General features: G+C 38.4%; 1 protein-coding gene across 5 annotated transcripts; it reads right to left on the reverse strand.

Annotated features, from left to right (window-relative positions):
* Positions 1-2,574: 2,574 nt before the first annotated feature.
* IWS1 (interacts with SUPT6H, CTD assembly factor 1) lies at positions 2,575-24,248 on the reverse strand. 5 transcript variants are annotated; one of them, XM_083364585.1, is made up of 16 exons: positions 23,945-24,091; positions 21,603-21,674; positions 19,553-19,668; positions 17,318-18,107; positions 14,411-14,600; positions 14,178-14,235; positions 13,304-13,398; positions 12,242-12,392; positions 9,192-9,274; positions 7,824-7,953; positions 7,269-7,386; positions 6,263-6,374; positions 5,774-5,830; positions 5,493-5,604; positions 4,900-5,059; positions 2,758-2,956 (listed from the first exon to the last, which is right to left on the reverse strand). In XM_083364585.1, exons 1-15 carry the CDS (start codon positions 23,976-23,978, stop codon positions 4,931-4,933), a joined length of 2,247 nt encoding a protein of 748 aa, XP_083220711.1. In that variant the 5' UTR covers positions 23,979-24,091; the 3' UTR covers positions 2,758-2,956; positions 4,900-4,930. The 5 variants fall into 5 exon arrangements, with proteins under 5 accessions (XP_083220712.1, XP_083220710.1, XP_083220714.1 ...); XM_083364586.1 differs by lacking the exons at positions 4,900-5,059; positions 23,945-24,091 and adding an exon at positions 24,115-24,148 and having other exon boundaries at positions 2,575-2,956; XM_083364584.1 differs by lacking the exon at positions 4,900-5,059 and having other exon boundaries at positions 2,575-2,956; positions 23,945-24,090.
* Between the last annotated feature and the right edge of the window lie 2,328 nt (positions 24,249-26,576).

A 26,576-nucleotide genomic window follows, 5' to 3' on the forward strand; every position in this document is an offset into this window, starting at 1 on the left:
TGAATGTGGAGGGAGTCTCAAGCACAGGACTGAATTATACTTGAATGATGTGCTATGACTTGCATTCCATAAAGTGGGTAGGGCCAAGTGAAAGAAAAAAATAAACAATTTGATTTTATTCCATTAATTAAATTTGAATAAAATATGCTTCACCTTATTACTTTTGAACCAGTATGCCTAAGGATATGCTTTTATGCCTCATAGCTGTAAGAATGTCAGTACTGCATTGTGCAGCTACAGGTCAGAACAATAGTGCCAACAGCAAACTACAAGGATTGCTAGAATGACAGGTGCTTGAAAACATTACCAGCCCAAGCCGATCAAGTGTATGTATCTGAGCTACAAGAACAAGCTTCTCTTCCAACATGGAAAACAGATGTACAGAACTATATCTTTTATATGATGTAAGCAAACAGTGAGGAGAAAGATCTCAAGAAAGGAATGTTTCACATTCTTCAAGTCATGTTCCCAAATATAGCTAGGATTGGAGCAGAATTAGTCATAGTCTAGCGGTGGCTCAGTGGGTTAGGACGCTGAGCTTGTCTATCAGAAGGTCAGCAGTTTGGCAGGTCGAATCCCGAGTGCTGCGTAACAGAGTGAGTGCCTGTTACTCATCCCAGCTTCTGCCAACCTAGCAGTTCGAAAGCACGTAAAAATGCAAAAATACGGTGGGAAGGTAACAGTGTTCCATGCGCCTTTGGCATCTAGTCATGCCGGCCACATGACCATGGAGATATCCTCAGACAAGCGCTGGCTCTTCGGCTTTGAAACGGAAATGAGCACCGGCCCCTAGAGTTGGAAACAACTAGCATGCATGTGCGGGGGAACCTTTACCTTTACCTAATGTAAGCAAAAATAAAGCTTTTGAGCATTATTACAGCTGAACAGATGAGACCCTCTGAATGAAAACATATTTCATTTTAATTATTAAAATTGTGAACTAAGAGGATTACAAAAAGGAACAGGTTTTTTTAATCCTTAGAAGACATTTGTTTACATCCACTTCCTCTGTCTACACACTTCTATTTCTAAAAGCCTCATTTATCTCCCATGTATTAGTCTAGCTGCTGCAGTTTATTAATTTAAGAAAATATTCTACTGCAAATTGATATAATAGCTTTGCAATCTTCAAGGACATTTTAGCAAAGAGGAAAGATCCTTTAGGATTTTTACAGCTGAACTATAAGGCAGCATCTACAAAACTAACAATGGCAAAATAAATCTGGATATATGCTAGAAAGCCAAGAACTTTCAGCAACGGCCTCCAGTTGCTTGAATAATTGAATAGCATGTTCCATCCAACAGTAATGCAATTACAGATTGCTATCATTGCTCCCTGAAGTGGGAGTTGAAGAATCTCCTCCCACTGAACTTCCTCACATCACATTCTTTAATGATTGCAGACTAATTTGATGGAAGAAAGCCAATTTGGTGTAGTGGTGAAGTACCAGACTAGAAACTGAAAAACTGTGAGTTCAAGTCCTACCTTAGGGTATTCAAAGAAAAATATATGCCATATATTTTATTCCTTTTACTTTACCACTAATATCTATGGTAGTTCTAAGCTCTTGTGTTTAAATTCATATTCATTCTTAATAAACAGCATATTCCTTTCCTCTGTTCTCATCATTGTTCTTGTAAGTGGATGCCTAATTTTGAGTATCAGCTCAGCAGAATGCCATTAGACAGCAAAACAAAACTTGGCTCTTTGAGCTGTCGAGCCTAGACTGAGGGGTTTTAATTGGATTTTAATGTTTTAACTTTTCTAAATTTTGGGCTCCAAATTTAATTGTTTTAATTGTTTTAAATCTTCTAATTTTTGTATGGTATGATTTTAATTGCCCTGTAAACCGCCCTGAGTCCTACGGGAATAGGGCGGTATATAAATCAAAATAATAAATAATAATAAATAATAATAATAAAACAGACTGCAGGAATTTCAATAAATCCATATTCCTATTGTGATCCTAAGCATATTAATGACTCCAGTTGGTTCTGTTTTAATAATCGCCATCAGGCAATTGCAAAAGGCAGCTTTGTTTGGAACAGCTTATATCCTGTCACAATACCGCTAACAACATCAATATTAACAGCTGCCTATCCCAGATTCTTGAGGACTTGATATAGGGATAAAATCCAGTCTGAACATCTGACTGACTCTATAATATGAAGTGGAATTTCATTACTTCCAACTATTGTTACTTAAATGCGTTCCTTCTTTCATGAGCATTAAAACGACAATACATTTATAGAAGAGATAAAGAGATTACAAGGCTTCAGAAGATTCTTAAACCCAATGATATAAGCATATTAAATGTTTAATATGTTCTTTCTTTCTCTTTTAAAATGTGATATATTTGTCCCAAAGTAAAAATGGTATTTTTTAAAGAAAAAGGTGCCTTATCATAGTGTTATTTGGTCAATTAACAGAAATCTACATATGTAAACAGAGCACAAACACACTTTACCTCTAATTATAAAAATATAATCATAGCTCTTGTATTCTTTGAGACTTAAGAATAGTAAAACTTCTATATACATATTCAGTTCACAAAATATCACACAAACCCCACCTCAGAAACAGATTTTAATGTATGAGATTTGCAGCAATACAAGGTTTTGTCTGTACAAAGGAGACGAGAAGTCAGGGTTAAATAAAACCATAATGAACAATGTCCCAGGGTTCATAACTCTACATGTATTACAATCAGCTGAACCAACAATTTGAAGATGCACTTAAAACCCCCAAAGTTTGTGTTTTTAAAAAATGTAGACATTTTCTGAGAGTCTATACAGGAGACATCAAAGGTGATTCTGCGGAAGGTCACAATGGCATTTTATTGCCTTCGATGCTGATTTTTACAGCATGGGATGTTCTGCTTTTTTTCCTGATGTCTGTGAACTTCCGCATCTGTTTGTCCAGGCGACTGACCCCTTTCTTGGAACCTGCCTGGAACTTGAAAAAAAACTTTTATTTAGTATTAGAACAGTCATCAATGACATCTTGATATTTATAAACCACAAAAACATACATATACCATCCCTTGCTGCTGTTGCTATCTTTCATTTATAGAAACTAGTAACACTGTGAGGGACTCTCAAAGGCTTATATTCAAATACTGTCTAGAGATGTACTGTACATTAAAGATATACAAAAAAGGTGTTGCTTTTTATAAAAATGGACACAATTCTTCATATACTGCTGAAGTTTGGAATCTAGACCATGGATTTAAAACTCAAGCACCAGCTCGGCTATTCACATAGGCTTCGTTCATAAGAGATGGATAGGAAACAAATATTCCATACATCACTGGAATATGCAAATGAGTTCACAGGAACATTAACAACATTATAAGAAATCCATTAAATGTCCTCTCTAATATCTTAGGCAAGGTTTACTTTCCTCTTTTAATGTAACATTTAGTCTTGTTTCTGAGCATTAGAGGCAGCAAGTAGTATTTAGAAGGTTCTGTGATTAACATATAATTCTGGCTATTCTCATAATAAATGCAAACGTTCATTCACTGCTTAAGAAATGATTACCCTATGTTCTCAAGATTTAATACTATGTTAGAAACCAAGTTATTTTTCCTGTATTTGATTTATTTGGATTTTTGTTGTATATTAAAAAAAATAAAAATCTACTTTAAAAGATTATTAAGTCTGCAGTCTTTTGCAGATTGGCTTGGTAAATACTGTACAATATGGAAAATATAACAGTGAGGGCAAGAAAAAGCAAATATTTATGATGCATCACCACCGCTATCTAGAATATTAATTTACTGAACCCCATTGGATTTCTTTCAACTGGCAATTTTCTGTCCCACAGTAGGTGAGTAGAAACTCTTCGAAGGAGATGGCATTATCTGTTGAGCAGTCTATCTCCCAAACAGCTATATTTTTCTCTTCTGCTTCCCTTTGGAAATGTCTATTGAAATTAGTAATAACACCTGAATCTGCATGTGAATGAGATTTTTTTTCCCTTTTTACTATCCTGCAAACCCTTTTATCATGGTGGAGTCGGGGTGACTGAATTGAGCTGCGTGTTTCCTGATGCCCTTCCTGACACCTATGTGGAGTTTGCAGCAGATATTTTCTCTTTGGGCCTTGATAGAGAAACATCGGTCGCTGCCTAGGATTGAAATCTCAATCGCCCGATTGTGAGGCGAGGATCTGCACCTCTAGGCAACCATGCCACTTCTGAATGTGAATGGGATTCAAAACCATTAAAGTCCCTAGTATACATAATAAGTAGCTACCTGACAAATCAAAGAATATTATCACACAGTTTCATGAGAAATGTTTTACAAATTTAGCTTACACATTCATGACAACATATAGAACAAAATAAAACAAGAATCAAAATGCTGCATCATCCATAGAAAATATCTAAAAATCTATATTAGGACAAAATCTTTATTACACCTTTTACAAAATCACGTAAAAGATCTTGAGTTGGGATGTGAATTCCCAGGACTTCTAGGGGAAGATAGCTGACCGAAGACAGGACTCAAGACAGCTCCAGAAACAAGCAGAACTGACATTGGACTACTCACCTGGAATTGGTATGAGCTGGATTGGTAAGAATTGTTAGGATACAGTAAAAGCAACACGTTGGGCATGTGGAAAGCTCACCACCACAAGAAAATGCTATATAAAATAGCTGTTAGTATCCTTGCTGAAAAGCAGCCTAGTTTTAAATGTCAACTCTTTTTAGTTTTTCAGTCATAAAACCCTGAAAACCTCAAAAAACACAAAACCCAACGTATTCGTTATTTTCCCTGATCAGAAAGCTTTAATGAAACCTCTGAGTTGGTGAAGACATGCTCTTTTGTCTAAATGGATAACAATGGCAAGCAGAACAGCACATGCACAGCTCACACTTTCTTTCAGGGATACCTCTTAGATCAGGGACAAGTGAAATATAAGGCTACAAGGGCATCCGGTTGCCTTCAATGCTGAACTTGACAGCTCGATGCACTTTACTGAGGCGTTTCTGTTCAGCAAATCGCCTCTTGTGTTTTTCCAGACGATTAATACCTTTTTTAAGAGTCCCGGGCTAGAAATTAAAGAATGGACTACTGATAACAGACAACATAATCAAACACTCTTTTTCTTTGCCTTGTTTCACATATAAAAAATAGAAGTCAGAAGAGATGAATGCTTTTCATTTCATACTGCGATGAACAGAAAGGATGGTGTAAAGAAAGTCATCTAAAAGCTTTGTGGGATAATTATGGGATTGGACCGAAAAAGAACCGTTGTAAATATCTCCAAGATCATTGCCAGAGCAGCAATATAAAATGGTTGATAAATATATAGGTTGCATTTTCACAAGGGACAGAATAGCATATGAAGTGCATGGATGAAGCTATGGAAATGATACTGAGAGGAGCAGTGAAGAACAATTTAAGTGAATCCTGCAACACCTAACTTAGAAGAAATCTAATTTCAACGTTACTGAATGTCTTCCTTCTCCATTAGCCACTTACCCGAGAGGACTCCATTTCCACATTCCATTTTGGCCTCACTACATAATCCTTATTGGAAGGCATTGGAACTCTGGCACGAGCACAAAATCCTGGATCACCAGGTCGGAGAGCTCTAAAAAAATATAACAAAGGTACTGCTAAATAACACGAGAGTGTTTTAAGAATCTCTCTCAATCTCACCAGTTGGCTCTTTTGTCCCACAAAAAGCTCAAAATTCTTCATTACAAACCACAGAATGAAATTGTGAGGTATCAAAACAATATTTAACCAGCCCCACATACTTTTCCTCTCCTGTTAATACTTTTTCCAAGTCCCTGCGGGGAGTCTGACCACCAGAGCTGCAAAAACAAAAGGAGGATTGTTAGTACTACAAAAGATGAGTAAACAAATCACAATCAAAATAGTCTCTTTCATATATATATATATATATATAAAATACATAAAGCATGTTCGGCAAATTGCAAACTCACAGGAACAAATACATAAAGCATGTTCGGCAAATTGCAAACTCACAGGAACAAGAATGCTCCTAACGAAGAATGCTTCAGGAAGAAGCAAATGAAAGGTTTTTGAAAATAAATAGTACTTTCATAATATCAAAACTTTTACAAACTGAATGACAAGTTCCAAAACATTCCAGGGAAGAGACTCCAGAAGACTATGTGCAGCAACTTTTTTGATTACTGTTTAAATTATACATAACTGAAATCACTACATAGCTTTTGGAGTCGAAACACCAAAGGCATTATATATTCGTATAAGATACTTACCTGCTCAATCGCCTTCGTTGAGGCATCTGCTCCAGATCTCTCTGTTCTCTTTCTTCTCTGGTCATTCCCTTATAGTTTGATGTTAAGCCAAAAATGGGCCGGGACCATTCATCTGTTTAGTTTTATTTTAAAAAAGAGAGAACAAGAGTTAATTAAGTAAAAGTAAGAAAACAGCACACACCCAGTATCTACCCAATAAGAAACTTGACTTCCAACAGCCACTTGAACTGCTTAACCTTAAACAGAGATTTTAGTCCATTTAAATTAACAAAGGGTGAAGAACAAAACTAAATTAGTTTAACAAATTTGTTAAACTAAATTTAACAAATTTATAGTTTCCTTTAATTAAATCTGAAAATATAGCTTTTAAAATTATCATAAATACTGAGAAATATACATTTTAGTTACTGTTAAAATCAGCACACATATAAAGACACAATACCAGCTTGACAAATATTTAAGACAGCTGTAGTTTAGGCCCCTCACTTAATGAGTTTAAAGAACTGAAATATACAAGTTTTATGTATATTTAAGCCTGCATTTATCAGCAGTAATCTTGCAAACACCTGAATTCCCAAACACAAAATGAAAGATAAAAATGATTTTCAAAAAAAAAAGAAAATAAAGAAAATAAATTAAATTAAGACTGCAAAGCACCGCATCACATATTCAACAGTAGGAATGTTTGGTAGCGTTTTCTATTTTAGAAACAGAAAACTGATAGTAGAAAAAAGGAGCTAATGATTCATCAGGTCTGCTCTTTGAAGGGTCTTTTTTGTTCTTTTTCAATCATTCATTAATTTTTTAATTATTATTTTTATAGTTTGTCAGACAACTAGATGTTCAGACAGGATTTGGCATTTTTATCCATTTTTCAAGTCCTTCCCAAAGACCTGGGATAGGTAGATTATTTTAATTAATGCTATTTTATTTTAATTTTTGTCAGATGATGGACTTTATAGTGAATTTTATTTTTCAGTAGCGTGCAGTATATTACTTTACTTACTAATTAGCTTTCCTGCCATATCCTTGTTGGGCCGTGATTCCTTTGGGTGTTTGTAGAGATACATCACTGCTCTTCCAATCCCACTGTGTTTTAAGGTCTCTTGGCTCACACTAGGTAACTACAAAAAAGAATGATGAAAAACCATAGTCTACTTAAACTTCAGCTTTGTTTTGATAACAAAATTCTAAGCATATTAGGTTCATATATCAGGAAGGATTTTTTAAAGTAGGACAAAACAGATGCTCAGGCCAGCTGTGGAGATCCACACATATAAGATGCAAGAAATTAAGCATCTGTTGGAAATCATTTAAATCCAGAGATTCCCACATTTTCAAATGTTCACATTTTTATAGAATTTGGCCTCACAGAGCAGCTATACTTCATTACTGCATTAGTTTTAAAATGAAAATATTTCTGTAGGTACTGAAACTATGCAAGTATCACAAATCATCTTACTGTTATGTGCCTATTAATTTCTCAAATATTAATCTTAGCCGAATACAAAACAAGTCTTCTAAATAAATTATGCTGACTCTGCATGCATGGGAGGCTGACCTCTTGCAAAATCTTCAAAAGCTCCTCTCGAATTTTTAGGGCAGGAAGACTCCGATCTGGTAATGGAGTAAGCCACTCTTTGATGGCTGACATTACACCACTGTCAATGAAGGTTTCCTTCAAGTCCTGCCTAAAAATTGAAAACAAAAGGTTAAACTAGCAGTTCGAAAGTAAAGAAAAAGGCATATTTGATGGAAGTCTATCTATTTCTTTCTTTATTCCACTGCCTAAAATGACAAAAATATTAAAATGGGATGGGAAGCCATTTTCAATATGTTTAAATCACCTATGTACCTACCTTCCAGTTACAACTATTTGCCCTTCTGATCTATTAGTTTGATTTCTCTATTGGGCAAGATCTTTGAACAGACAAGCAGTATCTTTATGATAGATATGATTCAATTAACAGGACCATGCAAATGTTTTTTTAAAACATAAACGACATCAGACTATTATCTTCTTGGATAAAATTATTAGTGGATCAGGGAATACTGTAATTATAGTATACTGGATATAACTTAACAAGGTCTTATACAAACTTCTAGTAACATACAGGTTTGATTAAAACCTCCTGACTGTATGAACTGTCAACCAATGGAGCAGTCTGCCATGTAATATGTTGAGTTCTCTTTTGCTACATATCTTCAAAAGACATGGATTCAGACAGTATTGCAATCTGTCAGAGGTACTCTTATGGATCATATTTTAAACAAGTAGTTGGACTAGATGACTTCTAAGTTTCCACTGAATCCTATGATTCTATACAACACTTGAAGAACAACTTTTAGAGGATATAGGCCAGGGGTGTCAAACTGCCAGCCCATGGGCCGGACGCGTCACAAAGAAACCGCGCCCACCCCATTGCCGGCAATGGGGAAAAAGTTCCGATACGTCGCGTGACGTCACGTGACGTCGCGAGTTTGACATGTCTGATATAGGCTAATTTGGTGCAAAAACCTAAATAATCTAAATGCACAAAGTTATGTGGATCCTAGTTATTACAAGGAAATGATTCACTGATATTACCAATAGATTTGTAGCTAGATTGGTTACACTCCAAACAGGTTATCTGAAAAACTCTTATCAAGTTAGGTTTTATTCACCTTTAAAATCCTTTAACAATTCAGTGATTTTAATAAAACCTCCCAAGGTATAATAAACCATTAAAAGTCATAAGTTATTTTCAACAGAAAGTTAGTCTTCAAAAATTTAAATTCATCTCATTTTAAAATAATAAAACAAAGTAAAGGATAATTACAGTATCTATTTACCTAGATAAAAACATAACGATTTAGCATATGACCATCTACATCAAACCTTCCTTTTTTCCAAAATTGTACAGAAAAACGAACTAAGAGTTTTGCTTACTTTTTAAGATGCATGACTACAGTTGGAAGCAAAGTTAATTTCTTTAGTGCTGGTTTCTTCTGTGTATTCAACTGTCTATCTTCCTGCAAGAAATTATACATGGAATTAAACATAAGCAGAAAAAAGCAAAATGCTTAAAACATTTGCAAATCAAACCAACTACAACCTTTTGTAATGAAATAACTAAAAAAGGAAGCCCAACCAAGCCTAAACAAAATAACTGAGAAAAAAATAGCAATTATGATTGTGTAAATTTCACTGGTATTTCCTACATTTATACCTGAGGTTTTTTTATGTGCTGAATCATTGATTTCTGTATCCGGACTTCATTCAGTGTACATGTTAGCCACACAAGAGTACTTATACTCTTGTGGTATTAGGCAGAAGCAGGAATAAGAGCTTTTTTCAAGATCTTGACACTACTGCTAAGCACATTTGATTTGTGCTTAGATTGTAAGCCGCCCTGAGTCTTCGGAGAAGGGCGGGATATAAATGGGATTAAAATAAAATAAATAAATAAATAAAAATTCTCCTATAGAATGTGAACTAAGCAAGCAGTAAAAAAAGGCAAATTTAACAAGCAATGCTGCACTTTGTAAACAGAAAAAACGTGGTGAGCCTCTTTTAAAAGATTTGCAAATTATCAGCTTTGGCTCTACAGGTAGTCCAAGACTTCTAACCATTTCTTTAAGGATCGTTTAAAGTTAACAACAGCATGGAAAAAAATGTTTTATGACCAGTCCTTGGATTATGACCGTTGCAGTGTCCCGTGGTTATGTGATCAAACTTCAGGTACTTGGCAACTGGCAAATATGAGGGCAATTCAGAAATAAACCTCCGTCTGGTTATCAATTATAGACATTCGCAGATACAGAACTTTTATTATACACATTAGAAAACTACCACATTACATTACTTTTCAACATAATCACCATTCAAATTGAGGCACTTGTCATAACGTCTCACAAGGTTTGAAATTCATTCTGCAAAAAAATCTCCCAGATGGAAATGAAGCCACCCTGTAACAGCATCATGAAGCGCACTGTCATCGTCAAAGGGGTGCAACGCAAGCCACTGTTTCATGTGCCTGAAGAGCACATGCCTGAAGATTATTATTATTATTAATTTTATTTATATACCGCCCTTCTCCCGAAGGACTCAGGGCGGTGAACAGGGCAGATGTATAAAATACAAAAAATACAAAAGTTAAAAGGAATTAAACATAATACCCAAGTAAAAACAATAAATACAAATATTAAGAGCAATAAAAAACCCAACCCACCCCCTATCAGGCCAAGCCGGCTTGTTCAAACAAATGTGTTTTCAGATCGCGTCGGAAGGAGCGGAGGTTGGGCGCCATCAGGAGCTCAACCGGCAACCGATTCCATAGCTCCGGTGCGCCCACAGAGAAGGACCTCCCCCTGGGGGCCACCAATCGACATTCTCTGATCGGTGGCACCCTGAGGAGGCCCCTCTGTGGGAACGCACAGGGCGGAGGGAAGTTGATGCCGGCAGCAGGTGCTCCCTAAGATACTCCGGACCCATGCCATGTAGGGCCTTGAACACCATTACCAGTACCTTGAATCTCACTCGGAAGACAACTGGTAGCCAATGCAGCTCACGGAGTAGAGGTGTAACATGGGAGTATTGGGAAACTCCCAACACGACTCTCGCGGTTGCATTCTGTACCAGTTGGAGCCTCCGAGTGGTCCTCAAGGGCAGCCCCATGTAGAGAGCGTTGCAGTAGTCCAAACGAGAGGTCAGCATGGTAGATGGTAGTTGCTTGGCGCCAAATCTGGGGTGATCAAAAACATCCCAACGGAACTGCTTCAAAAGTTCTTGGGTGCATCTAGTGGTGTGCGGATGAGCATTATCGTGAACCAAGACACCAGAAATCAGCATGCCCCGACGCTTGTTATGCATGGCTCGTCTGAGTTTTCATAACGTTTCACAGTAGACTTCTGAATTGATGGTCGAATCACGCTCCACGAACCTCATTAGCAGTACTCCTTTCTGGCAAACAATATTTGCTGAGTTTGGGGTTTCTGAGTAGTGCGTTATGACACCACACCATTGACTGCTGTTTGTTTTAGGGGTTCACGTACGACACCCAGATCTTATCGCCAGTTACAATTCTGTTAAGAAATTGTTCCTCGGCATAACGTGTGAGAAAGTCCAAAGCAGAACCCCTTTCGGTGTGTTTTGTGCTCCTCAGAAAGAAGTTTTGGTACCCAATGAGCACAGAACTTGTGGAATCCCAAATTTTCTGTCACTACCTCATACAAAACACTCTTGAGAAATTTGGGGAAAGTGTAAAGAAAGTGCAGATATTGTGAACCGACAGACTTCACGGACCTTTTTGTCAATTTCCTGCATGAGTTCATCGCTGAATACAGAGGGGCAGCCACTCCTTGCCTCATCATGCATGTCAGTTAGTCCTTCTTTAAACATGCAACACCACTGACGTAGACACCCTCCCTCATCATGTTTGGTCCGTAAACATTACACTTCGTGATGAATCGCAGCTGCCGAAGGTTTTTTCACACATAGGGATCGTATTACTGCATGCACTTCACATTTGGTGGGATTTTCTATGGCAGGGTTCAACTGCAACACAACCTTCTCCTTCCACTCATTGCCTACTGAACTACTGCGCATGGTGCCGTAGGACGGGCATCGCTATCCCCGCCCATTTCTCGCACATGCTCAAGTGAAGGTTTATTTCTGAATTGTCCTTGTATTTACGACAGTTTCAGTATCCCGGGGTCACACGATCATCATTTGTGACATTTCCAGGAGGCTTCTAACTAACAAACTCAATGTGAAAAGCTGGATATGCTTAATGGTTACAGAGAAAAAGGGGTAAAACCAAGCACGGCTCACGGCACTGCTTAATGACAGAAGTCTGATCTCAATTGCTGTCATAAGCTGAGGACTACCTGTATTCAATTCAGTGAGACAAACATAGTACTTTCCTGAAATCCAGTTTAAAATAATTTATATAATGCGTGAATTATATCCTTACAAGCCTTGGAAAGCAACAAACACACCTCTGCGGCCTCATTCATCTTAACGATCATGGCACTGACTACATCGTCGGCATCGCTAATAAATGTCCCGCCATCACGATTGCGCCGGCGTTTGCCACTCATGCTCTTCTTCCGTTGTAACATCATATCAAAATCTGACATGAAATCCATACTGAAAGACAGTGTTTCACAAAATTCAAGGATTAACAGGATATAGTTATAGCTTAACCAAGTTTAAGCAAGAATGGTTCCAATACATATAATACATGATGTATTTGGGACAGATCTATCAACAAAATAAAGAGCACTTTATCTACTCCTAAAAATTATGATGTACAATTTAGAACATTGGCCACAATCCTGAAATTGTAAATGTACTGGTATTTAAAGAAAAAAGGTAGCACCCTCAAGAATTACAAAAAGCAATTGTATGGAAATGTTCTGTTTTGTTATTCAGGAAAAGCAACAGTATCAAGCTGTAAATTAGGATTTAAGTTATCTGCTATCAATCCCAATATAGAGTGCATGAAACAGCCAAGTGATTTTTATATTTTTACCACCTTAAGACTATAATTCCATCCTTTATCCTAAATCCCACAGGATAAAGGATCTGCATAGGCCTTATCCTGCACAGAAACACACGGCACCTAAACAAATGTTCTATAAAAGCAAGCTGGTTGTGGAACCAAAAATACAAATAATGGCTTTCAAAGGGTACCTTGTCCAATAGAAAGTATAGGAGCATGGATGGATGGCTTTGTAGATAATATCAGAAATCGAAGTTTTATTTAGAGAAAGTACTGACATCCTCATCTTAGTTCTACCTCCTTTATAGAAGATGGCAATGTAGAATTCTAATAATAAAAACATTTGCCCTAATTAAAACTTTTTGCTAAAGTTTAGTATATGGCTGTTCCTCAAACCTGAACTAGGATTAGAAAAAGATATTTAAACTGGGGAGCGAAAGAGAAATACGTGTGCTACGTTGAAATGCCTGGAGAAAATGCAAGATTTTTAAACATGATACATAATTTGATATACATCGTATCAATTTGGTTTCTTGTAAAATTACAAGAAGCTTACTGTTTTCCTCTTTTGATATTGTCATCAGAATCTGATTCTTCTGCTATTTCTTTTCTTTCTGCTTTCTCCTCCTCCAAATCCTCTTGGTTAAATCCCTTGGGTTAAACACAATAGAAGTTGGTTAAATATAACTTAATATAATATGTATATTATATAATGCATTATATAAACAGTGTTTTTAAGAATACTTAACAGAGATCAATCATAGAATTTATATAAAGCTTTCAAGGTTCATACTAATATTTCATCCAGGATATCACATTTCCAGCTGGCTAGGGTTATCAATTGTACATCCAGTAATTGATAAAGCTAACAAACAAACAAAAATCAAAGGTGATGAAATGGCATGCAGGATTTTGGAAGTGTCTAAAAAATTTCCATCGGGCAAGATGATAAAAAGGTAAAGAAAGATAAGCCTGCTTCAAAAGCACAGCTGATATGCCTATGTATTTTTTTTTGACATTATGGAAGTAGCTTGCTAATGGTCTTCAGAAATGCAAATACAGCTAACCTCTGTAACTAAAGCAAATAGCATGGCTTCAACACCAGCAACTTATATTTAGTTAGGCTATTCTTTTTTGTTTATTTTGTGTTAATTGCTATTTATTCGTTTTTATGTTTTTTATATTTTATGGTATAGAGTGCGGGTTGTCTTTCAAATCCAGGAGCAGAAAAAAAAACAACCAATAAATGTTTTCCCAATGAAGCATAATAGTGAACTTGAAAATGGCATACTATTTTGTTATCAGAGTCTAAGAAATATACTGAACAAAGATGAAAGTTACTTAAAGAAACGTGTATTGGCAGATCCCTCAAAATTACAGGAAGGAGTGATGAATGGGAAGAACAAAATATAAATTCATCGTGTACTTACTGTAAATTCCTCTTCTTCCTCATCTCCAGATTCTCCAAATATATCTGCTATGAGGTTTCTGAAAAAAACACACCAACAAGCTGTTATTCATAACCATTTTCTATACATGTTACCTAACACCACAACTTTTATTTGCTTCAAGAATTTATATGGCAACCCAACTTAAAACACCACTGGATAGTGTACAATAAGCAAAAAATATTGTTCCAGAACTTAATCTTAAAATTACTTACTCTTGCTCATTTCCTGACTCACTATCACTTCCAAAAAGATCTTTTTCTTCTTTCTTCTTTCCACCGTCACCCTTGTCATCGTCTTCCTCGCTATCAGAAGCGACAGATTTCTTTTGCTTTTCATGTTTCCCTGTTGTAGCATCACTGTCTGATTCATCACCATCAGAGATAACACGGCCCTTTTTTGCAGCTACCAACAGATGAATAAATAAATGAATCAAAAACAGAGCCAATTTGGAGCAAAATAATTATCAACTAGTTGTGAAAAAAATCTCAACATTAAAAGCAAAAGGAATTATTTACAAAGATAACTGCAGAAAAATTAAACTTGTGTCAAGTAACAGCAAGTCCTCCTAAGTTTATTAATAATTCCAGTAACCACTCTGAAGTAATAAGGTCCTATTTTAACATCTTTGTTGTATAAACGTAAAGGTTCCCCCGCACATGCGTGCTAGTCGTTTCTGACTCTAGGGGCCGGTGCTCATCTCCGTTTCAAAGCCAAAGAGCCAGTGCTTGTCCGAGGACATCTCCGTGGTCATGTGGCCGGCATGACTAGACGCCAAAGGCGCACGGAACACTGTTACCTTCCCACTGTAGTGGTCCCTATTTTTCTACTTGCATTTTTACATGCTTTCAAACTGCTAGGTTGGCAGAAGCTGGGACGAGTAACAGGCGTTCACTCTGCTACGCGGCACTCGGGATTTGACCCGCCAAACTGCCAACCATCTGATCGACAAGCTCAGTGTCCTAACCCACTGAGCCACCGAGTCCCTCTTTGTTGTATAGCTAGCTTAAAAACATTTTTTTCCCAAAAAGGTCATTGTAGATCTCTGCCAATTCATTTTTATCATACTTCCTGCTAATCAACTGCACTAAGGCAATTTTTTCAACCTGCTGTTATAATGTCAAATAGCAACCGTCTGGGGGGAGGGGGGTGGAGTATAATGGGCCACTGTATGGCCCACTTCATTTAGCATGGAAGATGTTATCAAGCAAAGATCTGTTTTCTCTTCATTTTAATGAAGAGAAATCATCCACCACCCACACCTTAGAAAGCTCATTTTGGACTGCTGCAGTATTTGTAATGCAATCAAGAATAGAGTAAAGAAGCCACTTGGATAAGCAGTGAAATGTTTTAAACCAAAAAAGGAAAGAAGTCCAATTGCCACAATTCAACTTCCAGAAAACTACAATGGATAACTGAGAATCATCGACATGCTGAAGACTGAACATAATTTCATTTTTAAACGATTTGCCCTACACAAACATTAAAAGAAATCTGCACTTTCCACTTCGATATCTCTTATTGCTTTCTCCTATCCTATAGGGGGGAAAATTATCAGTTTATGGAAAGAATAGATAAAACAGAAAGTGCTAAATGGGTAGCAGAAGTAGTACAAATATATCATTAAATATATCTAGGGAAGATAGGGAAGTTGCAATACATGCAATAGTTCCAGTACTTTTCTCTATAATTAAGTGAACACACTAAATTGCTTTTGATGTACTTTTCAATGGATGTAGATTGAGAACAACTTCTAGCAGCTGGGGTTCACCATGTCCTATTTATTTTGGTGGCCTAATGCTTCAGGAGGTAGAATAATGGCATACTGATATCAACAGAATTTGAGAAATTTTTCAGTTCCTTTCCTCCAACTTTTGAGGATTCAGCTTTTCAAGATGTGTTACATTTAGTCCATTCCAAAGTATGAAAAGGTGACAACTGTTAGACATATCAAAATGAATCACTGTTCACACATATATATACCCTGACAAGACTGAGTGGCTGTGCGTGCCGGCATCTCGGGAAACTCAGATCATTCCATCTCTTACTATGGGGGGGTGAGTTATTACCCCCCGTAGATAGGGCTCGCAACTTGGGAGTCCTCCTAGACTCACAGCTTTCTTTAGAAGATCATATAGTAACTGTGACTAGGGGGGCCTTCGCCCAGGTTCGCCTGGTGCGCCAGTTGCGGCCCTATCTAGACCGGGATGCCTTGCGTACAGTCACTCATGTGCTCGTGACCTCTCGGTTAGACTACTGCAACGCTCTCTACATGGGGCTGCCCTTGAGGACCACTCGGAGGCTCCAACTGGTGCAGAATGCAGCCGCGCGAGTTGTGTTGGGGGTCTCCCAATACTCCCATGTTACACCTCTGCTCCGTGAGCTGCATTGGCTTCCAGTTGCCTTCCGGGTGAGATTCAAGGTGCTGGTAATGACCTACAAAGCCCTACATGGCATGGGTCCGGAGTACCTTAGGGAGCACCTGCGGCCGGCATCAACTTCCCTCCGCCCAGTGCGCTCCCACAGAGGGCCTCCTCAGGGTGCCACCGGTCAGAGAATGCCAACTGGTGGCCCCCAGGAGGAGGGCGTTCTCTGTGGGTGCGCCTGACCTGTGGAACCGTTTACCGGTTGAGCTCCGGATGGCTCCCGACCTTTGCTCCTTCTGACGTGATCTAAAAACCTATTTGTTTGAACAAGCTGGCCTGGTCTGATGGGTTTGGGTTTTAATTATTGTTTTTAAGTAATTTATTTATTGTATTTGGGCACTATGGTTTAATCTGTTTTTAATTTTTGTATTTTGGTATTTATTGCCCTGTTCACCGCCCTGAGTCCTTCGGGAGAAGGGCGGTATACAAATTAAATTAAAATAAAATAAAAATAAAAAAAATAAAATATTTGTACATTTATCCCCTATTCTGCACTATGTTTATTACTACTGAATGTGCAATCCCTAATGTCAGGATTGCTTATGCATTTTAGTCACCTGGATGATGCAAATGATAATATGCTGATGTGAGCACATCACACATAAAACTTCAGAGCCAAAACGTTATGTCACACATTTAGTTTGGAATCACAGCATATATAGACTGAAAATTACTTCTAAATTCATTTTTCCTTACGTGTTCTTTCTTCATCTTCACTATCAGACAGCACAACAGCTTTCCTTTTGGCCAATTTCTCCTCCTCTTTTCCATCTTCTTCATCACTGTCTATCTTCTGTTTTTTGGGACTTCCTTCTTCTTCACTGTCAAAACCATGTAGTCTCTTTCCAACATCACTATCTGAAAGCTGGGCACTATTCACCAGTTCCTCTTCCTTCTTATTTTCTCCATCACTGTCACCTACCTCTATTTTCTTTTTATTTCGGGGGGGATCTTCACATTCAGAGTCGCTGGACTGGACCTTTTGCTCCTCATTTTCAGAGTCACTGGCAAGAGGTTTTTGCACCGTCTCATTTTCTGAATCAGGGTCAAGGGTTTTTGGGTGCTCCTCAATTTCCGAGTCACTGGCTGGATGTTTTTGGGGCTCTTCATTTTCTAAATCACTTCCATGCCTTTTATGCAAGCTCTCATGTTCAGAATCACTGCCCGTGTTCTTGGGAGGTTCCTCACTTTCAGATTCACTGCCATGGCCCTTCAGAGGCTCCTCTGCCTCAGAATCACTGGCCTGATTATTTACAGCATCCTCATTCTCCGAGTCACTGGCGGGTTGAACAGGATTATCTTCCATATCAGAGTCACTGTCTTTCTCTCCATCAACCCCTTCGTTTTCTGAGTCACTGCCATTATGATTAACGGCATCCTCGTTTTCTGAATCACTATGTTTCTGTCCCGGTGTATCTTCATTTTCTGAGTCTGTCATGGGATGTTCTAGAGTTTGTCTGTCATCTTCCCCATCACTAAGTTCATTCTGGAAAAATAGAAATAATAATATTAAGGAAGCCACAGAAAGTAAATGAAGGCCAAATCAAATAATATAATTAAAGCAAAAATGATCACAGGTATTACAGCTGAAATGTTTAGCATTTAATTGTAAATTAAGTACAGGTAGTCCTCAAAATAAGACCGTAATGGAACCTACCCATTGGGGTTGTATGCCATGGTGGCTGTTAAGCAAAACAGCTTCACTTAACAACGCCACTCCCTGTTCTCCCTGATGCAACCATTAAATGAATGTGAGGGTCATTAAATGGAGCACTGGGTACCTCAGGGATGGTAGAGTCCCTGGAAGGCCTACAGATGGCTACCCCAACCTCAGGCACCCTGTACTCCCACTTCTCGCCAGGGTCCCTGCAGTCCTTCAGCTTCCCTCCCAGCTAGTGAAAAGGATCAAGCCAGCCGGAGTTTGCAAGTCTCCAGCTGCCTTCCCACCTAGCAAGCAAGGGGAAGTGAGGCCAGCCAAAGTTTCCAAACTCCAGCAAAAGGAGAGATCAGGCCGTCTGGAGCCTCCAGCAAACAAGGGGAAATCCCACCAAAGGACTTGCATGACTTGGCCTCCTCCAGGTTCCAATAACACCCAACTAATGCTCTGTTTTTTGTAGCTTCTGACAGAGGCACCCAGCCTGATACAGGATCAGTTTCTTAGAGATACAGCCTGGTGGCAAATTCCTGCTATTTTGCAACAAGGTGGTTTTTTTAATTTTTTTTAAAGAGGCTTCATTTTTTTAAGGAGGCTCCATTTGTTACTGGAGTTTAAGGAGCCTCCTTAAAAAGGGAACCCAGTACAGGTTCATGAGAATAACACTTGTTTTGTTATTAGGCTAGGTGTGTTAAGAAAACTGATGGGTAGTGATGGGTGCCCTGTAGGAAGACCTGAAAGATTAGGTTAGGGACAGATCGTATTGAAGAAAATCTAACTATGTGGTTACTAAGAGTTGACATCAACTTCAAAGGCACATACTAAATCATTGATGCATATTAGCAATCAACTAGGTTAAAATCTTCCGTTCATACAACATAAAATCAACACTTATTTCCACTTAAATAATATAGGAAACTATTAAGTGAAATAGTTTCAAAGGCAACAATCTGCTCAATCCCAAATTATTTTTTCAGCCTGGATCCTTTTCAAAATGCTTCACTAACACTATTAATAGGTATATAGTAATGAAAGTTATTGCAAACCTTGTTGAAATATACAGTACACATGAAATTTATGCAAAATGTTTATTTCCTTGTACATTTTGAAAAATGTATATTGTTTTATAGTGAAATACTGTAATTTGCAGTTTACTTTTAAAAGATCATATGAATTAAATATTAACTTTTAACTTTTAAGAAATCCTTTGCTTAAACAGATAGGAACCATGGGCAGAATAGTTTCCAGTTAATATTTAAAAATTTATTTCATACTACCTCTGAATGTTGTCCTATGCTTCCATTCTCTGATCCAGAGTGTTGTCCATTTCTGTTATCTTCCATGTCTGATCCTGAATCACGCTCATCCTGTACTGGTGTGGCTCCACCATCATCTGTAACACATTATTTGTTTAAATCAAACAAAAAGTTGACAATGGCTTTCAATACGTAGAAACAATTACATTAATGCAAATGAATACTGTACTGTACTAGTTTTAATTATCTCTATATTCTTGCCCCTTGTTTAACACCTATATGAGACTGCTGAGTGAGGTAACTCACCACTTTGGAGTTAATACGTAATACTGCACTTTTCCCTTCAGAATTGATGGAGAATTTGGAGGTCTTCACATGTGAACTTACTAGCTCTGCTAGTTACCAACAGGTTTCAATTAACAGTTCAAAGTGCTGGTTGTTACCTATAAAATCTTTCGTGGCATAGAGTCTGGATATCTAAAGGATTATCTGTCTTCCATAATCGGACAAAGTTGGCATGCTCTGGATCCCATCCTTTAACCAGTGTCAACTGATTGGACTCAGATAGCAGCCTTTTTCTGCTGTTGCCCTCTCACCCTCAGGTAAATCTATCCTACACATTGGCTGTATTCTAAAGAGTTCCAAAAACTGGCTTTTTCATTAGATCTTGGGTTAGAGTGGTGTTGAAGCCTCAGTTTTAACAATAGCTTTTATTACAGGATTGAGTGTTGTTTTGGGTTTTTTTTCATTGTATCATGCTTTACGAATCATTTTAAGTTAGCAGACTTAAAAATGGCTAAAATAAAAATATAAATAACAGAAACAAAATGTTGAATTAAAATATTCCATAATTAAGACTTGTTTAGACATTCAATTTCAGACAGCGGCTGGAATACGATGGAGCTAGAAACTCAACATAGTCAAGATTACCAATCCTGAAATACTGTAAACATATTCAGTGAACCATGGAAACAGATTCTATTATTACATACAAATAATGTAGTAAGGTACAGGAGTAGGACGGCAACTGTTTATATAATATTCATTGAGAAAGTTTATGTTCTGGACCATTTAAAAAGGAAGACATAACTAATCAGCTTATCAAAATGAAATTAAGAGTTAAAATGTTAACAATACAATTGCATTTTGGGGGCTTTTTCCTAATAGTTCCCATTTACAAAAAAAAGTACCGAACTCCATTAAATTACTAGCCTATTGATCTCCTCAACGTTATCAATAAATAACATGCCAGATATCTATCCATTAAGTTCTGGTATTGGCTAGACCTAGAGAAAATACATTATTAGTCAAGAAACAAGTTAAATTTAAAAATGCATACTCTACTTTTCACTATGCTCTTGTACTGAAACATTTTTTGGGGGAAATCACTTAAAAACCATGTGCAAAGCTATATGCAGCCTTCACTGATTTTATAGCAGTCCTTGATTTAATTTCCCAGCCTAATCTAGCATATAAGCTTCAAAACCTTTCTGTTTATTGTCTATAAATTATAGGACAACTCAACTATAGAGGTCAGATGCATTACCCAAAATCACTGTATCAAGAAAATGTCTGGTAACAGAAGAGTTTGGCATGGATATATTCTGGAAGTATTATTTTTCAATTATTACATCAATCCTTTAGTTGCCAAGATAAACAATTTCTCCCATTATCCCTCAAAATAAGCAGAACAATATACAGTAATCTGTTTTTAAGCACATGGAGTAGTTCTGCTCTTCAAGACCTATACTGGTCTAAAGAGAGCATTGCGAGCTTTGGCTGAATACTGAATACAGTAGCCTTAGAAATCAAGTATAGTAAGCACTGGTGTTTGCCAAACACCGTAAAAAATATATCTGGAAATTAAACAATCGTCCAATTGAATGGTTATTTAAATATCTTAGTGTTGTACTTTATGACATATCTACATGTAAAAAAAGCCCAAAAATCAGCTACAGCTCTGCAAAAATTATTTTACAGTAAATAGACATTGCTTATTCTTGCTGCATTCTGAGCTCACTCAGGACAAGTTCAAACACAATTATTAATTGGTGTCCAGATAGATCCATACCTCTTTTGCCCCCTTGGAAAGGGTTCAGACTAAGTTCCTCAGGAGCATATTCCAAGTGTTCCATATGTAATTCTACATTGAGAGGATGGTGTCAGTAAGATTGAATCCAGTGCTTGGATATGAATTGTCAGGTAGTGAACTAAATTGTTCTTTTCCCCAGAAGATCTAACTCCTCGGGTTCTTTCCAATAATTTTGTTTCCCCTTGAACTAAGGCAACATACAACGAACTGGAACTCTTTGGGTTTTCTTTAATTTAAGTATCTATGGTAGGGCATGATTATACAACAGAAGCAATCAAATGTCATAGAAACATCATTATTCAAACTAACCTTATATTTCTCCTTAATGACCTGCCAGTTATCTGAACCAACTGTTGTCCCAAAACTAAGGATGGCTTTAATGTTGACACAATTCAACACTCTTCTATCAGAAATTTTAGAGGGCTGATACAAGGTTATCCCATTCAAATCCAAATTATGCCCATATAGAGGAACCACTGAACCCATCAAAGCTATATTGTTTGTTTTATGCTGATACCTATAGTGAGCTGTTAACTAAATTTCTTGATCATTTTCATCAGTTTTATTTTAAACTCTTATTCCAGGCTCAATTCTTTAAGTTGGCCAAATTATATCATGCAATATGTAAGAAGAGCAACATTTTGATTGATTTGCTTACCTAATTAATTTATTCATTACTATTCATGTTATGTATATAATATACTTTATGGGCTGGTCACTGACTGCAATAATATATATTTCTCTCTCAATTGAATTTCAGTATATTTCTATTCTACACTAGACATAAAAGTGAAAATAGAGTAGGTTCCTTAACATACTGTCTTCAACATACTGACTACAGTATTTCTCACCATTAGTCACAGTGTTTAAGGCTGACATAAGCTGTAGTTTAAAATACCTGGAAGTTAATAAAAGCCATCATCACTATTCTATAATTACTATACATGAAACAAAGAAGAGGAAACTTTACTTGAAGAATTTGGTCCACAAAACGTTTCCTTTTTTGGGGAAATGTCACTAACTCAAACCTAATTTGAAGCTAACACAAAAAAGATACATCTATTCATCAAGTGAATTGCACACATCCCTTTCAAACACATAGTCAATTGAGAGCCAGTTTGGTGTAGTGATGAAAGATTCTGGACTAGAAATCAGGAGACCGTGAGTTCTAGTCCATAAAAGCCAACTGGGTGACATTGGGCTGGTCACTCTCTCTTAGCTAATGTCACAGGTGAGGAAAATAGGTGGAGGAAGGAGTATAGGTATATTCACCACTCAAATCACTTACACAGAAGGCAGGATAAAAATCTAGTAAATAAATAATAGCTCTCCATTCTATTTTTAAATTATATTTGCTTTCCATAGTTAATTAAAGACTTCAATAGTATAAATAATAGTACAAACAATAACCAAACTGTTTGGTTATTCGGGCTGTGCAGAGATCTGGATTCAATGGGCACCTCCATAACGCACATCTCAACACACAGCTCTAGCCACACAAACTGAATTACATTTTATCTTTGTTCCTTTTTCTTCCCTCACTGATTAGAAAATTAAACAGAAGCTTCAAGAAGGGAGTTGGCGGACTGGAGAATGTCTTCAAGTCTTTTGTCCTCCCACAGGAGGTTTAACAGGATCACAGATCGTAGGAGGGCAAAATCTATTTTCCTTCCTTGTTTTGGAACTATATTTTGAAACCTGCCTATTATCAAAACACAACATGGAAATGCGACACGCAGTTAAGTTAGACTGGGCAAATTCCTCTCTCTCCCTGCAGGGCAGCATCACTTTCATTAAGTCTATCAGCTTCGTCCCGACGATTCCAGAAACAGCAGCCCAACTGATCTAGATCAGCGTTTTCCAACCTTAGGAACTTGAAGATGCGTGGACTTCAACTCCCAGAATTCCCCAGCCAGCGTAGCTGGCTGGGGAATTCTGGGAGTTGAAGTCCACGCATCTTCAAGTTCCTAAGTTTGGGAAACGCTGATCTAGAGGATCTCGGGTTGAGGAAAGGCTTAGGAACTCGGGCAACGGTCGGGTACCGACAGATTCATAACACAATGGGGCCTAACGGGTACGCCACGCACCCAGTTGCTGGAACAACCAAACAGCAAGAAAGCTCGTGACTCCCTTGCTCTCATATGCAAGCCGTAGAGTCGTCCCAAAGGTGTTTTTTTTTCCAAGAGGAAAAACGGGAGCTGAAAAAGCACTTGGGAGACAACCACGACCTGGATGACTTGAGAATCTCGACAGGCCAACTCTACAGTCCAAATCCTACCAGCCGAGAGCCCAGCTCGCCCTCCCGCCTCCTCCGACTGTACCTGACTGCTCCCCACCGTAATACTCCGTCTCCATAGCCCCGCCTCCCACTACAACCGGCTGAACAGCGGAGGGGGGGGACGCTCCGGTGGGGACGGCGGGAGCCAAAAGGGAGCTCAGAGACCGGATCGGAGCGGGGAGGGGGGGGGGCAAAGGGGAGGGGGGAAATCACCTTCCAGTGTCTAAGCCGGAAGCAACAGTATCCACCACCTTCCCATCAACCCCCGCGCCGTAGCTAGGCAGTTCCGTAGGTCTGAAATGGCGCCTCCGCCCCCTCCCCGAGCGGAACCCAGGAGCTCTTCCGCTTGAGACGAGCGGCAGGGCCCTCGCTGTCGCAGAAGCGTTCCAAGATGGAGGGCGTTGGCCCCGCTGAGCTCGTCGGCTCGAGGTTCTCGGAAGGAGGGGGAAGGGTAGCGCTTGGGATCTACCTTTCGGCGGGTTATGAGACTTGGATGTTTTGGGGAACTAAAACTAAACTAAAACTGGAGGTTTTTAAGAAGAGACTGGACAGCCATTTGCCTGAAATGGTATAGGGCAGGGGTAGGCAACCTCGGCTCTTTTATGACTCATGGACTTCAACTCCCAGAATTCCTGAGCCAGCCAAGCTGGCTCAGGAATTCTGGGAGTTGAAGTCCATGAGTCATAAAAGAGCCGAGGTTGCCTACCCCTGGTATAGGGTTTCCTGCCTGAGCAGGGGGTTGGACTAGATCAGCGTTTCCCAACCTTAGGAACTTGAAGTTGCGTGGACTTCAACTCCCAGAATTCCCCAGCCAGCATAGCTTTCTGGGAGTTGAAGTCCACGCATCTTCAAGTTCCTAAGGTTGGGAAATGCTGGACTAGATGACCTCCAAGGTCCCTTCCAACTTTTTATTATTATTATTATTATTATTATTATTATTATTATTATTATTACTGTAGGTCGGAGAAGACGGACGATCATTTACTTTCACGACTGAAAGCGAATATACGTGTCGCAGGATAATGTCACAGGATCCAACCTGGGTCGGTCACCGGGACCGGAGGTTTTGTCTTCCGAGCTTTCGGATTCGTGCCGGAGCCCATCTTCAGGGAACTCCTCTCTACGGTGCCATCTTCAGCGAATTTCTTTCTGCTGAGAGCAGTTCCCTGAAGATGGGCTCCGCCACGAATCCGAAAGCTCGGAAGACAAAAACCTCCGGTTCCGGTGACCGACTCAGGTTGGATCCTGCAACATTTATTCTTCCTTAGGATAGCCGCGAAAGTTTTTTTTTTTAATAAAAAAACGGCGGGATAAAACAAGGGTTTATTTTCAGAGTGTTGTCACATTGGGGGAACACAATATCCTTGGTAGATTGCCTATGTTTAATCCACTTTGTGCCTCGGAGTTCAAAAAGCCGCACGCCTCTTAAAAATACAGTTAAGCCGAGCGGCCATGCTTACTCTCTAAACGAGAATTTTAATCTGTTTTAGCCGCTTTGGCAGAGTACAGACCATTCCCGTTTCAGCCTTGGATAAAAAGGACTACAAGTTCTTTGCTACAAAAATTCGTCCAGCCTCTAGATAACAGCAGGATTTATTTTCCTGTACCTTATTGATGCCATTTAGCTGTCGTGCACATTTCGCATTATATTAACACATGAAATGAAAGTCCTAATAGGGTAGCCCGTTGTTATTAATTGATGAGGTTAGAAAACGATTGATTTGCATTTGCAGCCTGACGTCCCCTTGTGAATACTCAAGACTGCAACAAAGTTGTTTCCCCCCCCCCTCATCCCCTTTGCTGTTTGCCATAAAGAGCTCTCTGGCTTCTATCTCGAGTAGGGAAAAGCCTTTACAAAGTTTAAACAGACTATAAGAACATCTAGTGAAATCATAGCATACTAGGACAGGAAGATAATACAGTACTAACTCCATTAAAAAATAACAGATAACGTTACAATATTTCATGAAAATGGGATGGTTGAGTGTTATGCGCTCCTGGCTACTTTCCTTTGTGACCAGAGGCAAGCTCGCCTGACCAATAACCAGCCAAGACACAGTGAAGGCCTTTTGTTTCGTTTACTGCAATAAGTGGGGAGAGAAGATATCAAAGCTTGGTTTTCTCCAAAGTTTCAACTCAAAATATTCCCATTTTTATAGATCCCTGGCCCCGGCCACACATCCCTCCTCTTTCCCCATTGGCAGAGGTACTATGAGGTTACACTCTTTCCGACCGCCTCCTACATATTTCCTGCTACTTACTAAGTCGTACATCCCATGTACATTAAAATTAAGAGGTAATTTATGCAAGGTGCGTCAGTTAATATTAATCAACTAATTGCACATGTGCAGTTGCTTGAGTTCAAGCCCCCTTTTTGTGACCACTTAGAAAAAAATAGGTTCTTTCCTGTTTTGCTACTTATCTTCTCTTACAGATGTATTGATAACTTGTCTTCTTCCTTTCCCACTCTTAAGACCCAGCTAATTTTTGCCTACGTGTTTCACTTAGCATCCTTTCTTTGTGCTCTCCTTTCCTGGTTCTCATGTTCTCCATTCACCTAGTAAATTTCCACTGCAGCATATTCAGTTTTAAATTTCTCTTTCAATATTACAATTTGGAGACCTTTCATTTACTTCTATCATTGAGGAAATTTCCGTACAGGTCAGTCTTGACTT

The sequence above is a fragment of the Vipera ursinii genome (genome assembly GCF_947247035.1).
Source record: "Vipera ursinii genome assembly, chromosome: 5".
Lineage (NCBI taxonomy): Eukaryota > Metazoa > Chordata > Lepidosauria > Squamata > Viperidae > Vipera > Vipera ursinii.

Bases quoted from the DNA above. Each gene is read 5' to 3' on its own strand.
- IWS1 (XM_083364584.1), bottom strand. From the start codon at position 23,978: ATGGAGACGGAGTATTACGGTGGGGAGCAGTCAG. The intron at 12,393-13,303 runs GTAAGCTTCTTG...ACTGTCTTTCAG, and splicing joins AATATCAAAAGAGGAAAACA to TATGGATTTCATGTCAGATT. The intron at 6,375-7,268 runs GTAAGTAAAGTA...AAAACTAAACAG, and splicing joins TATGGCAGGAAAGCTAATTA to ATGAATGGTCCCGGCCCATT.